Source organism: Ambystoma mexicanum, chromosome 3q (genome assembly GCF_040938575.1).
Source record: "Ambystoma mexicanum isolate Mex_15411 chromosome 3q, UKY_AmexF1_1, whole genome shotgun sequence".
NCBI lineage: Eukaryota > Metazoa > Chordata > Amphibia > Caudata > Ambystomatidae > Ambystoma > Ambystoma mexicanum.
Window position 1 is genome coordinate 741,955,474 of NC_090926.1, and position 11,859 is coordinate 741,967,332.

At 47.0% G+C, this 11,859-nt stretch overlaps 1 protein-coding gene across 7 annotated transcripts in view; it reads left to right on the plus strand.

Annotated features, from left to right (window-relative positions):
* The window catches only part of PRPSAP1 (phosphoribosyl pyrophosphate synthetase associated protein 1), a 747,041-nt gene extending 735,497 nt beyond the window's left edge, over nucleotides 1-11,544 (plus strand). For all 7 annotated transcript variants that reach the window (XM_069654689.1, XM_069654687.1, XM_069654690.1 and 4 more), the window contains 2 exons: nucleotides 9,245-9,391; nucleotides 10,120-11,544. In XM_069654689.1, the coding sequence (XP_069510790.1) occupies nucleotides 9,245-9,391; nucleotides 10,120-10,278 (306 nt within the window). In that variant the 3' untranslated portion in view covers nucleotides 10,279-11,544. The remainder of the gene's footprint in view (nucleotides 1-9,244; nucleotides 9,392-10,119) is intronic.
* Nucleotides 11,545-11,859: the final 315 nt, after the last annotated feature.

Sequence of the window (11,859 nt, forward strand, 5' to 3'; positions counted from 1 at the left end):
TTCCAGCCACATGTTTGCAGCTGCTGGGGATTCCAAGAAGATCGCCCTCACCCTGTGGATCACTTTCAGTCTGGAGGGGTATAACAGCATGTACTTCAGGTTCAGTTGCCTGAGTCGGGCTTTAATCGGCACAAATGAGTTCCTCTCCCGTTGGACTTTCGGGGTGTAATCGGGGTAGATTGTGATCCTAGAGCTCCCACGTTCAATGGGGCCCTCCTCTCTGGAGTGCCGGAGGATGGTCTCTCTATCCTGGAAGTTGAGTACTTTAGCGATTATAGGGCGAGGATGTGAGCCCGGCGGGGGTCTCTTCTGAAGTGATCTATGCGCCCTTTCGATCGAAAATCCTTGCGTTAGTCTTCCAGCGCCCACCTCCTGTTGTATCAGGGATTCTATATAGGCTGTCGGATTCGAGCCCTCGCTTCCTTCTGGGACCCCAAGTATTCTGATGTTGGCACGTCTGGCCTGGCCCTCAGCCTCCTCAGCCCTGGCCTCAAGTGTGAACACCTTTCGTTCCAGGTCCAGTACCTTCGCTCTCAGCTCTGCTGTGTATCGTCTGACGTCTCTTTTATGGTCGTTTCGGCAGTGGTCACTCTTTCTGTTAGGTTGCGGGCATCCTGGCGCATGAGTTGTAGCTCGGATTTGAACTCCCCGATTCTGGAATCTATAAATGTGCGCAGTGATGCAATTGCCTCCAGCACCTGGGCTTGATTTTCGGGGGAGTCCGCCGGTTTTGCTTGGGGAGGTTCGGGGGTGGAAGTGCATGGCTGTGGAGAAGTTTTCACTTTAGCAGATACATACGTGTCCATGGTGCTTGTTTTCGTCTTATTCCTGGCCGCCATGATGAGGGGCGTTCAGAGACGTCACTCGGTTGTGTGGGGGTAGATGGTAGTGGACGTCGCTTCCTCAGCAATGCCCCCACCAGCTCAGTGATTTTGGTGTGCGGTCTGGGGGAGCTTATGGTCCCGGAGGTGGGGTGGTCCGTTTTTTCACGGGGTCAGTGTTCAAGTTCTCGGAGGGGCACACAACAGCACATGTTCGATTGGTTTATGCCCTCACCCAGTGCTCTCCTCACCTCCACCTTCTTTTGCTGTCGATGGCGGGGCTCCCCGCACCCAGGGGGTCAGCGTGTCCACTCACGGTGCCGTAGTCCAGGGCCCGGGCCCAGTCTCCCCGGACAGGAGCGCCCGGTTGTCTCCCCGGTCGGTAGCTGTAGCGACAAGATCGGACCCGGGTGGAGGGGGACACTCCTTGTTTCGGTCGTGGCAGCAGCTTGTGGATCGGCTTCGCTGCGAAGGCGGCTAGCGTTTTCCTCCGGCATCGGCTTCAAGAGATGGCCGCCATCTTAGGTCCCGCCAGCAGAGGGGGGGGGGACCTTTGCTGGGAAGAATCCGTGGGTCTGGAGGTCCGAACCCAGGAGAAAACCACAGTATCGTGTCCGGGGTCGGTTCTCCTTCCCTCGGAACCGGTTCTTTCCGTCTCAGGTGTGATTTCAGGCAGGCAAAAGGATCAAGATACGGCGTCTCAGCCGGAGCACGGCGACTCAGCTTCCACTCGCCATGAGCTCCAGGCCACGCCCCCCTGCTATCCAGCTATAACTGCACAAAGTGGGATGAGGTAAAGTCACTAGCAGAGACCGCACCAGAGCCACTGAAAGCAAATCTCCCTTCTGGCTGCCGAAGGCAGAGCTACAGCAGGCGTCCTTTTAAAAAATAACTTCGCGCAGCTGACAACGATGGACGTGTTATTGCAGAAGCCACCATTTTAACACGACATGCCTGCCTTAGACAATCAGGGTTTAAACTTGAGACTCCAGCTACCCTACTGAATATGCCAGTGGAGCAAAACATATTATTTGTGAAAGCAGTTGAAGACGCCCTCAAGTCTGCCGAGGATGAATGAGACTCTCTAATCACTTGGTCAACTGACTAATAGACAACCACAAAGAGGTGCTAGTCATTTTCGTCGCTTTCGGGGGCAAAGCGCACAAAGAGGAATGGGCTACAACCAAAACCAAGGTTCCTCTTGGAATACAAATCAAGAAGCCACCCAGGGTTACCCCAGGGGTCAACGCAGACCTGCGGAAGAGGGAGAGGTTCCCACACCAGAGGTGGAGGGACACCCTCTAAGCAATGATGCCCCGCTACGGGTCCCCTCCCATGCCTCCCCAGTCGGCGGACAAATATCGTTTTACACCCACGCATGGGAGGCTATAACATCAGACAAATGGGTGTTATCCACGGTGAATGGGGGTTATTGTATAGAGCTTCAAGGAAGACCGTCAAACCTCCCCCCCACGCCCAAAGAAACCATTGCAGGAAGAACAGTTTATCCTGCTAGAAGAGGTGAAAGGACGCCATCGAGCTTGTGCCACACAGAGGTAAACAAGGGTATTTATTCAGCGTACTTCCTTGTTCAAAGGAAAATCTGACCGTGTGCCCGGTACTAGATCTGCGCCCTGCAAACAAATTTGTAAAACCACAAAAATGTCACATGACAACGCTACAAGAAGTAATCCCTCTCTTAAAAAGGGGGGATTACATGGCAACATTGGACATGAAAGATGCTTATTTTCATATCTCAATGTTCCCAGCGCACAGAATATTCTTGCGATTCAAAGTAGCAGACCAACACTATCGGTTCAAGGTGCTGCCCTTCGGTATCGCCTCTGCTCCAAGTGTGTTCACCAAGGTACTGGCGGTGGTGGCAGCGCACATACGCAGGGAGTCAATCCCAGTGTACCCTTACCTGGACGACTGGCTGATCACGGAAGAAAATGACCATCTTTGCAAGCTAAACAAGCAAATGACAATAGACCACCTCTTCCAATTGGGCTTCTCAATAAACGAGAAAACGTCAAGTCTGATACCAAACACGTCAAAGCAGTTCCTAGGAGCTGTATTAGATAAAAAGGCAGGCTTAGCCTACCCATCCATGGAAAGAGTGCAAAATATGCTTCGGCAAATACCCCAGTATCAAGCCGGTCTCCGGATAAGTGTACGCAAAGCAATGCGCCTATTAGGTATGATGGCATCATGCATTTACCTAGTCCCCCACGCACGCCTGCGCATGCGACCAATGCAGCAATGGTTGGCGAAACAATGGTCTCAGGCAAGTGGTCAGTGGGACGATCTACTGGTTGTTTTGCCAACACTGGTTTAGAACTTACGCTGGTGGTCCAGAGAAGATCTCCTCCAGGGGAAACCCTTCCACGAACCGGAAGCACAAGCTGTCATCACAATCCCTTTCCGGGTGGGGGGCCCACTACCTTTACCACACGGCCTGTGGTCACAAGTGACTGCACAGAAACACATAAACGTTCTGGAGTTATTGGCAGTCCTCAAGGCCCTACAAGCCTTCGAAAAACACCTAAGAAATGTTTCGGTACAAGTCCTAACAGGCAGCACCACCACAATGTTCTATCTCAACAAACAGGGAGCTACACACTCTCCAAATCTGTCCAGGTTGGCACAGAAGATAAGGAAGTGGGCACTCAGCCGAGGGATGTCCTTGTCCTCCCAACATGTTCGAGGGATACTGAACACACTAACGGACTCTCTCAGCAGAGACCCTCTACCAGAAGAGCACGAGTGGAAACTACACTCGGACATCTTATACCACATCTTCTCTCTTTGGGGGTTACCCCTCTCTAGACTTAAAAGAGAAAACAAGCAGTGCCCAGACTTCGCGTTCAGGTTCCCCCAGCCACTCTCCAAGGGGAACGCCCTATGGATGAACTGGTCAGGGATATTTGCTTACGCTTTCCCCCCCCCCCCCCCCCCCGACTCCATTAATCAGCAGAATAGTGAACAAAATACACAGGGAACAGATGACACTCATCCTGGTTGCTCCTATGTGGGCGAGACAACCGTGGTTGCCACATCGCTAGCTTGCACAGATGTGCGATCCCATCATACTCCCGTACAGGGTCAACCTGTTGACTCAACACGGGGGGGGACAACGATACACCCACAACATCACTCTTTGAACTTGGCGGCATGGCTCCTGAAGTCAGAGTTCGGACAACTTAATCTTCCACAACAGTGTATGGACATCCTAAAAGAAGCAAGAAAACCAAACACCAGGCACTGCTATTTCCACAAGTGGAAAGGATTCGTCATTTGGTGCCAATCTAAACATATTAACCCCATAGAGTGTATGCCATCACACATTCTTACTTACATGCTCCACCTGTTGGATTCAGGGTTGGTCTTTAAGTCTCTTAAAGTTCACCTAGCAGCTTTATCAGCATACACCACCTCTCACAGTAAGATCTCATGGTGGAAAGTGCCAGTCATCAAAGCTTTCATGGAGGGAGTGAAAAGAATACATCCTCCAGTCTCTTACCCCCCGCCTGGTTGGGATCTAAACGTAGTGCTAGCAAAACTCATGGGACCCCCCATTCGAGCCTTTGCAACAGGCTACCCTTAGACATTCCCTATAAGACTGCCTTATTAGTGGCTATCATTTCCATAAGAAGAGTCAGCGAGATCCAAGCATTGTCAGTGCAGGACCCCTTCTTTGTCATCCATAAAGACTAATTGGTTTTACGGACTCACCCCAGGTTTTCACCTAAAATTTATTTCCAGATTTCACGTGAACCAGTCTATTGAGCTCCTGGCTTTCGTTCAAAAGCCAACTAGCTCATCTGAGAACAAACTCCACACACTAGATGTGAGGAGAGCGGTTCTGTACTACGTAGATAAGACCAAACCGCTTAGGAAAACGGATCAATTGTTTGTCTCCATGGCTACAGGCAGACAAGGAGAGCGTGTTTCAAGAAGGGCAATCTCCAAATGGATAGTCAAATGTATACAGTTATGCTATTCATTATCAGACAAGACACTGCCTTCTACACCTAGAACTCACTCTACAAGGGGCACTAGGGCTACGTTAGCTTTTCTTGCAAACGTACCATTAGACAACATTTGCAGAGCACCTAAATGGAGCTCAGTTCATACCTTCACTCAGCACTACTGCATTGACACACATTCCAAAACAGATACACAGGTGGGACAAGCGGTTCTAAAACATCTATTTGCCGCTACTCCTTCTCACAACCCACCACCTTCTCATAACACTGCTCGCTAATCTATGCATAGCATGTGATCTACGCAGATTACACAAGCATCAGAAGGAATACATTACTCACCGTTATCGTATTTCTGGTGCTTGTATCTGCTTAGATTCACATGCGCCCACCCTTCCTCCCCTGAGAGAAGGTGTATAGATGTTTACTTGAGTTTTACATATATGTACGTATCTGTTTGGTTACTCTGTACTCACAACTTCTCATGCTACCTCATGTCAGAAGAAATACAATCTGAGGGACCCACACGCGTGAGGGATCATGGGGTACAGGGGACGTCACAATAGGGATAGTATTACTGGCACGCCCTATTTCGACGCCCATTTTCGAGTTTCAAAAAACAACTGTAATACTCTGCAGCTTCCACTGATGTCGGCCTATGCATACCATGTGTATCTAAGCAGATACAAGCACCAGAAATAGGATTACGGTGAGCAATGTATTCCTTACTTACCCATTAACTTTGTTGCAGCTCTTTTGAACACTCCCCAAGGCAAGTAATTTACCTACTACAGATGCATTCTGTGGAGAAGCATTATGAGTACTGTGACTTTTGGGCACAAGGACCCATTCTTCTTGGGGATTGGACTGCTGAAGCTAGGGAAAATCTCTTGTGGTCACTTTGCTTACCTCCTCTGTTTTAAGTCACAATGTATTTTATTTATTTTTTATCTATTTTATTTCTATAGCGCTAGAGACAGAGCCCGGAGGCATGAGAGCGCTAGGGCAGGACAAAAACAAATATTAAATAGGACTGTAGCCCAGGATTAAGCTAACTGGGGAGCGGCTCATTCAAATAGGAGTCTTCAGCCTGCCTTTGACATTTGAGAGGCTGATACATAGCCTCAAGTCGGGTGGGAGAGAGTTCCATAGATGAGGAGTAGAAGAAGGGAAACAACCTTCCTTGACTTGTGACAATTTTGACTTGGGTGTCTGGAGCAGGCTTGTGTTATTGGATCTCAACCCATGTCTGACTGGAAGCCATTTGAGCTGTGCCACCAGGTATGAAGGGCTGTTACCATATAGGCATGAGTGTGCGATGCTCAAGGTACGGAACATAACTCTCCTTGCTATGGGAAGCCAATGTAGCGATCTTCGTGCTGCCGATACGTGATTGGTTCTACAAAGGCCTATTACTACCCTCACTGCATTGTTTTGGATCACCTGAAGGCAATTGACTTCTGCTTTTCCTGCTACCTGAAGGATGCTGGCATAGTAATCTAACCGGCTTCCAATAATTGCCCTTGCTAGCGTGGTTCAATTTGAGACATTAAGAAAGGGTCTGATCTGTGCCAGAAGTTTGATATAGTAAGATTAATTTACTACCAGACTGCTGATATGAGCCCTCATTGAAAGTTCTGGGTCCAAAGTGACTCCCAGGGTTTTCACTTTCTTAAGGGTAGGAAGAAGGCAGTCAGCAATTTGAATGGACGAGATTACGATTCATCAAGAAGGCGTAACTTGACGCCTATGTCCACAATAATAATCTCGGTTTTAGAATTATTTAGTGCTAGTCCATTAAGCAGCATCCAATTATGTATTTTACTATAAGTGGCTTTGCTGACTTCAGTGCCTTTGGCGTACTAGCCTGAGAGTAGAAATGGGCACGGAGTGTCATCCATGTAGTTTGCATAACGGGTTCCTTCGGCGTCCAGTAGGTCAGTGTGAGCATGAAGATATATAAAAGGGTTGGGGATAGACCATATCCCTGGGCTACACCACAGTTCAGAGCAACACCCTTGACATTGCCTCCTCATGAAAGAATTTGGCCGCTCCATCCGATAGGAACGAAAGAACCCAGCTGACTGCTTCCTTAGAAAAGGAGGCTCTTTCTAGCAGTCTGCTGGCCAAGATGGAATGATCCACTAGGTCGAACGCTTCCGTGAGATCCAGGAGCATCGGCAATGAAGCCTTCTTTATCCATAGATTGTAAGATGTTGGTCTTGAGATCCAGCACAGTGGATACTATGTTTACTTTGAAATCCTGACTGTTTCAGCCCTGAAATGCCATGAGTGACCGGGAAAGCCCTGATCTGCTCCTGAAGGAATGGGGAATTAGTGATTGGGTGATCATTTCCCTCTATGACTGGGTCCAGAGGATGCTTTTTTAGAAGAGCAGTGATCCAGGCTTGCTTGAAATCGACAGGGACAAACATTTCCCTGAAAGATGCATTGACAAACTTTGTAATCCTAGGAGTAAGTGCTTGAGCACAAGCTTTCACTATTTTGGCCGGGCAGATGTCCCCTCTACAACTAGTTGATTTTATTTAATAAATCAAGCATCTTGGTGGCTTCGGTCACCTCTGAGAAGGAAAAGGAATCTGGTATATGCCTGTGCTGAGCCTGCACAGTGGTGAGAGATGGTAGCACCTTGGTTAACCTAGATTTAAAGTCTCCCTTGATCACTGAAAACTTGCTAGTCCTGGCCTTTTCAATTCGAATACACCAGTCTGCGTCTTTCACTACTGTGGTGTTAATGGGGGGAAAAGGGATCTTCAAATAATTTCAAGATCTTAGAGTTCCTTTGTATCCAATGCCACCGTCTTAATCCTGTTTTCATATGAGCACTTTTTGGCAGTGCTAATGGCTTCCTTGTGCACTTTAGCTGCCTAACTGTAGCAGGACTGATCATTGGTGGACAATGATAATTGCCACTTCTTCAGAGCCTTATTTTTCTGACGTTTTAGTTTTTCCCATGCACACCAGCTTTTAGACGGGATACTCTTCTCAGGTCTAAGTTTTTGGGGAGCTAAATTGTTTACGGCTTTACACATCTCACTCTAAACTAAGTCGACTGCTGACTTATATTGGGCTAAATTGTTAAGGTATGGGCAAAGAGAGGGGCTAGTGCCTCTGTAGTGAGTTTACAGAGATTGCGACAGAGCACTTTCTTTCATGATCCGGTAATTAAAAGTGGAGGGTAAGGGGATGTCGAAATTTATGAAATCGTGGTCTGACCATGGACAAGATTTCACTTCCATCATTCCAAGCTTGATATCGTGAGACACTACCCAGTCCAGTGTTCTACCCGACCGAGTGGGTGGGTTGTAACACATGTGTAAACTCCAGATTTTTCAGCACAGTCCTGGTAGCCTTAGCTTAAGGGTCTGAAGGATCGAGGAAACCGGGATTAAGGTCTCCGATCAGGACGACTTTAGATATAGTTTTAAGAGTGGAGAAGATTGTTTTGCTTAGATGAGCTACGAAGTCTGCCATGGCAAAGGGCAGACAATATAAAATGTAGAGGTTTAGTGTAGTATTGGGATTTAATTCGGTCTTTACCAATAGGGTTTCACAATTGGGTATTTGTTATGTTTGCCTGTGGGATGGGGAGGTCACTAAGTGCCACTCCACCACCTGTGCTGCCTAGGCGATCCTTTGTGAGGATATGATAGCCTTCCGGGACTGCCAGGAGGAGTGATCGCACTGCTGCCGCGTGTAACCATGTTTCAGATAAGGCACAGATGTACACTTTCTCATCTATAATGTAATCTGCAACTTCCGTTGTGTGTTTAACCAGCAATCTGGTATTTAGCGAGAGCATTTTAAAGTATGCAAACATCTAGCAGCAGTATGAGGGGTTGGGGACCCTTTGATGTCACTAGTTCCTGCTTGCGAAGCGAACCTATCGTGAATGTATACATGTTTATTACAGAGTATTGTGCCAGAGCACCTGCTGGTTTCATTTTTTTAGTGTATTTAAGGCCTAGAATACATATTAGTATTTTGTATACATTCCTCTCTAAATGTAATTGTTAGCTTAACTATGTGGACTCATCATAGTGGACCCCTGACCCCACTCATTGTCTCCTGAGAATAGCCTTGGCTGCCCTCCACGTTTACCTTGATTGGATTTTGGCTAACCTCTCAGTTCCCCTGTTCTCTATAACTAGGTAGGCCGCCTAAAATCTGTCCACTAGGCCAGATCCTAGAAATCCATCTGAACAATGCCCATCAGACTTGTTCATTTTTCCACATAGCTTCTGACCATTTGGAATTAAACCAATAGGGGACAGGGCACAGCACGGCACAACACAATCTGTTACTCTTTAGTACGTCTCTAGCTTCAAGAATCGTTGGAGTAAATATAAAATTTGTAAAGATGTTAACAAAATGTGTGCTCATTTAAGTCTCACCACAATGAATGTTTGGTTTCAGGATGACATCATTGATGATGTGGAGAGTTTTGTTGCAGCGGCAGAGATCCTAAAGGAACGTGGTGCCTATAAGATTTTTGTGATGGCCACACATGGCATCCTGTCTGCCGAGGCCCCACGCCTGATAGAGGAATCGTCCATTGATGAGGTATGGGCACTCCATTTACTGGCCTGTATGGTGAGAGCTGTAGGGGACAGAGGAGATTGAATATGGCGAGTGAGGGTAGAAATCCATTCTTGCAGGCTTATCCCAATGATATAAACACTGCAAAACAGCTTCTGATTTGGTCCACATCTACACATTCGAATGCCTCGTGGGGTGAATCTTTTCTGCATGGTTACGGGAACCATGCACTGCCTGTAGGATTCCTGCATCAGTATTCAAACACTACCTGCCTTTGTGAATTGCATATTTTAAATGAATTGTTCTGGTTTTTGCCGGCAACTACAGAAACTTTGGTAAATTGATAGTAACCAATGATATGATAGTCGTGGCTATTATTGTGATGGCTTCAGCAATCCCAACAATAGACCCCGTTATTGCTGATCTCTACTCTGCGTCTCACAAGCCCACATGAGCAGAAAATCTAGAAACACAGCCACTGCTAGCCCTGTGGGACCCACCTTGTACATTTTATGTTCAAAGACTGTTTAAAAAGTAGTAATGGGAATAGTAGAACATGCAGTCATTGTATTGATTTATCTTGCATATTTTGGGTGGCCGTGCGAGACGGGAAGGGAGGGAGGGTTGGCTGGGCTCCTAAAAAAGGGGAATTTTGAAGGATGTGAACAACTTGTATTTGTTAAATGTTTTCTGCCTCTAATTCTTCCCTACTTGTTTTCCCTTTCGTCCCACCACCCTTGATGCTGCTTCAGGTGGTGGTAACCAACACGGTCCCTCATGAAGTGCAGAAGCTGCAGTGCCCAAAGATCAAAACAGTGGATGTTAGCCTCATCCTCTCTGAAGCTATCCGGCGAATCCACAACGGGGAGTCCATGGCTTACCTCTTCAGAAACATTGCAGTGGATGACTAGCCCTCACTACCTCTGCCCGCCCTCATCCTAGTTTCAGATGGACACTTGCATGTGATGGCGGTCTCACCTTCTGTAAAGGTGGCACAGAGGTGTTTGAAGAAAAGGGGGCGGGCAGGAGAGTGGGGCTGGTGGCCTTTTTCCAGTGTGGAAAGGTGCCTTAGTACAGGACGGGCAGTGAAGCAAAAAGCTAATAGGTTTCCCAGCACAAGGTACCTGCCAAAGATTGTAGGGAGAATGCCAACGGTATGATGTCGTGAAGGCACTTGAGTGGTAAAGTAGTGCTGCTGATCAGTGCAGACAAGTGGTGGGGTGTGGCATTGTGGTTTTGTGGCCTAGCGAGAGTAACTAGAGTGCTGCCCAAAAGCTTTTTCTCCTACTCTCGCATATGATACAATGTTTTCCTAAGGAAGTTCCAATATTTTTTATTCAAACCAAATCAAAAATTGTAAAGGTTTGTGTGCTGTGCTGTTTGGAGGAAGCACAGTTGTGAAAATCTGGCATTTAAGTATGCATCCTGCCTTCACCTACTATGTGATATTGTCAGGGCATTTACTAGGAGTTCAATCTCGGAGTAGAGCCATTGTCGGAGGTGACTATTACTATTGCTTGACACAGGGCTTATTCAGTTTTCCACTGCTAATCATTTCGTTTTTTGTTAAATAAATCTTTATTTTTTTGCTACCAATATGTTCATTAAATGCGTTTTTTCTAGCACCAAATGTGTTTGTGTGACTTCGGTGGAGGTAGCTGTAGGATAATTGGTTGGATTTGTCCATATTTATTTCAACAGTAGTTGCTTCATTGGAGCGCACTGCATTCTACTGGCAGGATACTACTGGGCCTGGCATCTTTGCCGACAGCATGCACTCAGTGTGACCTTTGTGTTTCATTTGTTATTACTCTGCCTTCTATAAATCCCCTTCATGAAATGGCCACGGCAGCTGAAAGGCGCATGTTATTTCATACTCTTAACAGATCTCCTTCAGATGGTCTCCAAAGCATGAGGTGTTGCTATTAAAGAGTCTGAAAGCCATCAAGTCTGCACTTAAAGCATGTGCTGCTATCTTGTGAAGGTGATTGTCAGAGAAGATGTTCACCTCTTCGTGCACAGTAATACTTTTGTCATGTCCGAACTCAGCTGAATAAGCCGCACCTGGTTATGTGATGCCTTCTGCCATGCCCCGCTGCCGTGTATGCTTCCATGAGCCAGATTATATTTCTGAAAGGCTTGCTGTAATTTGTTACAATAAAAAGAAAAAAAAACGATGTGCAAACTTTCCTGAGTCATTGTTCGCGCTTTTGTACTATGCTTTGTGTTGGTATTGAGAAATTGCCAAGGGGAGGCCTAGCAGTTTGGGTTGGCCTGCTCCAATTGGTGGCAGTTCCAATACTGATTTGCATATGGCAGGTCCCCCTTCTGTTTAAGGGCACAGACAGAAAGGGAGGTGTGGAAGTTTGCTTTCCACCCATCAAATTTTTCTGGTTACGAGGGAGGTTGGCCTAACACCCATAGATACATTTCTTCTTCATGATCCCACATGCCTTCCCCTTTCCTCCATACTTAATAGTATGTCATCCGTT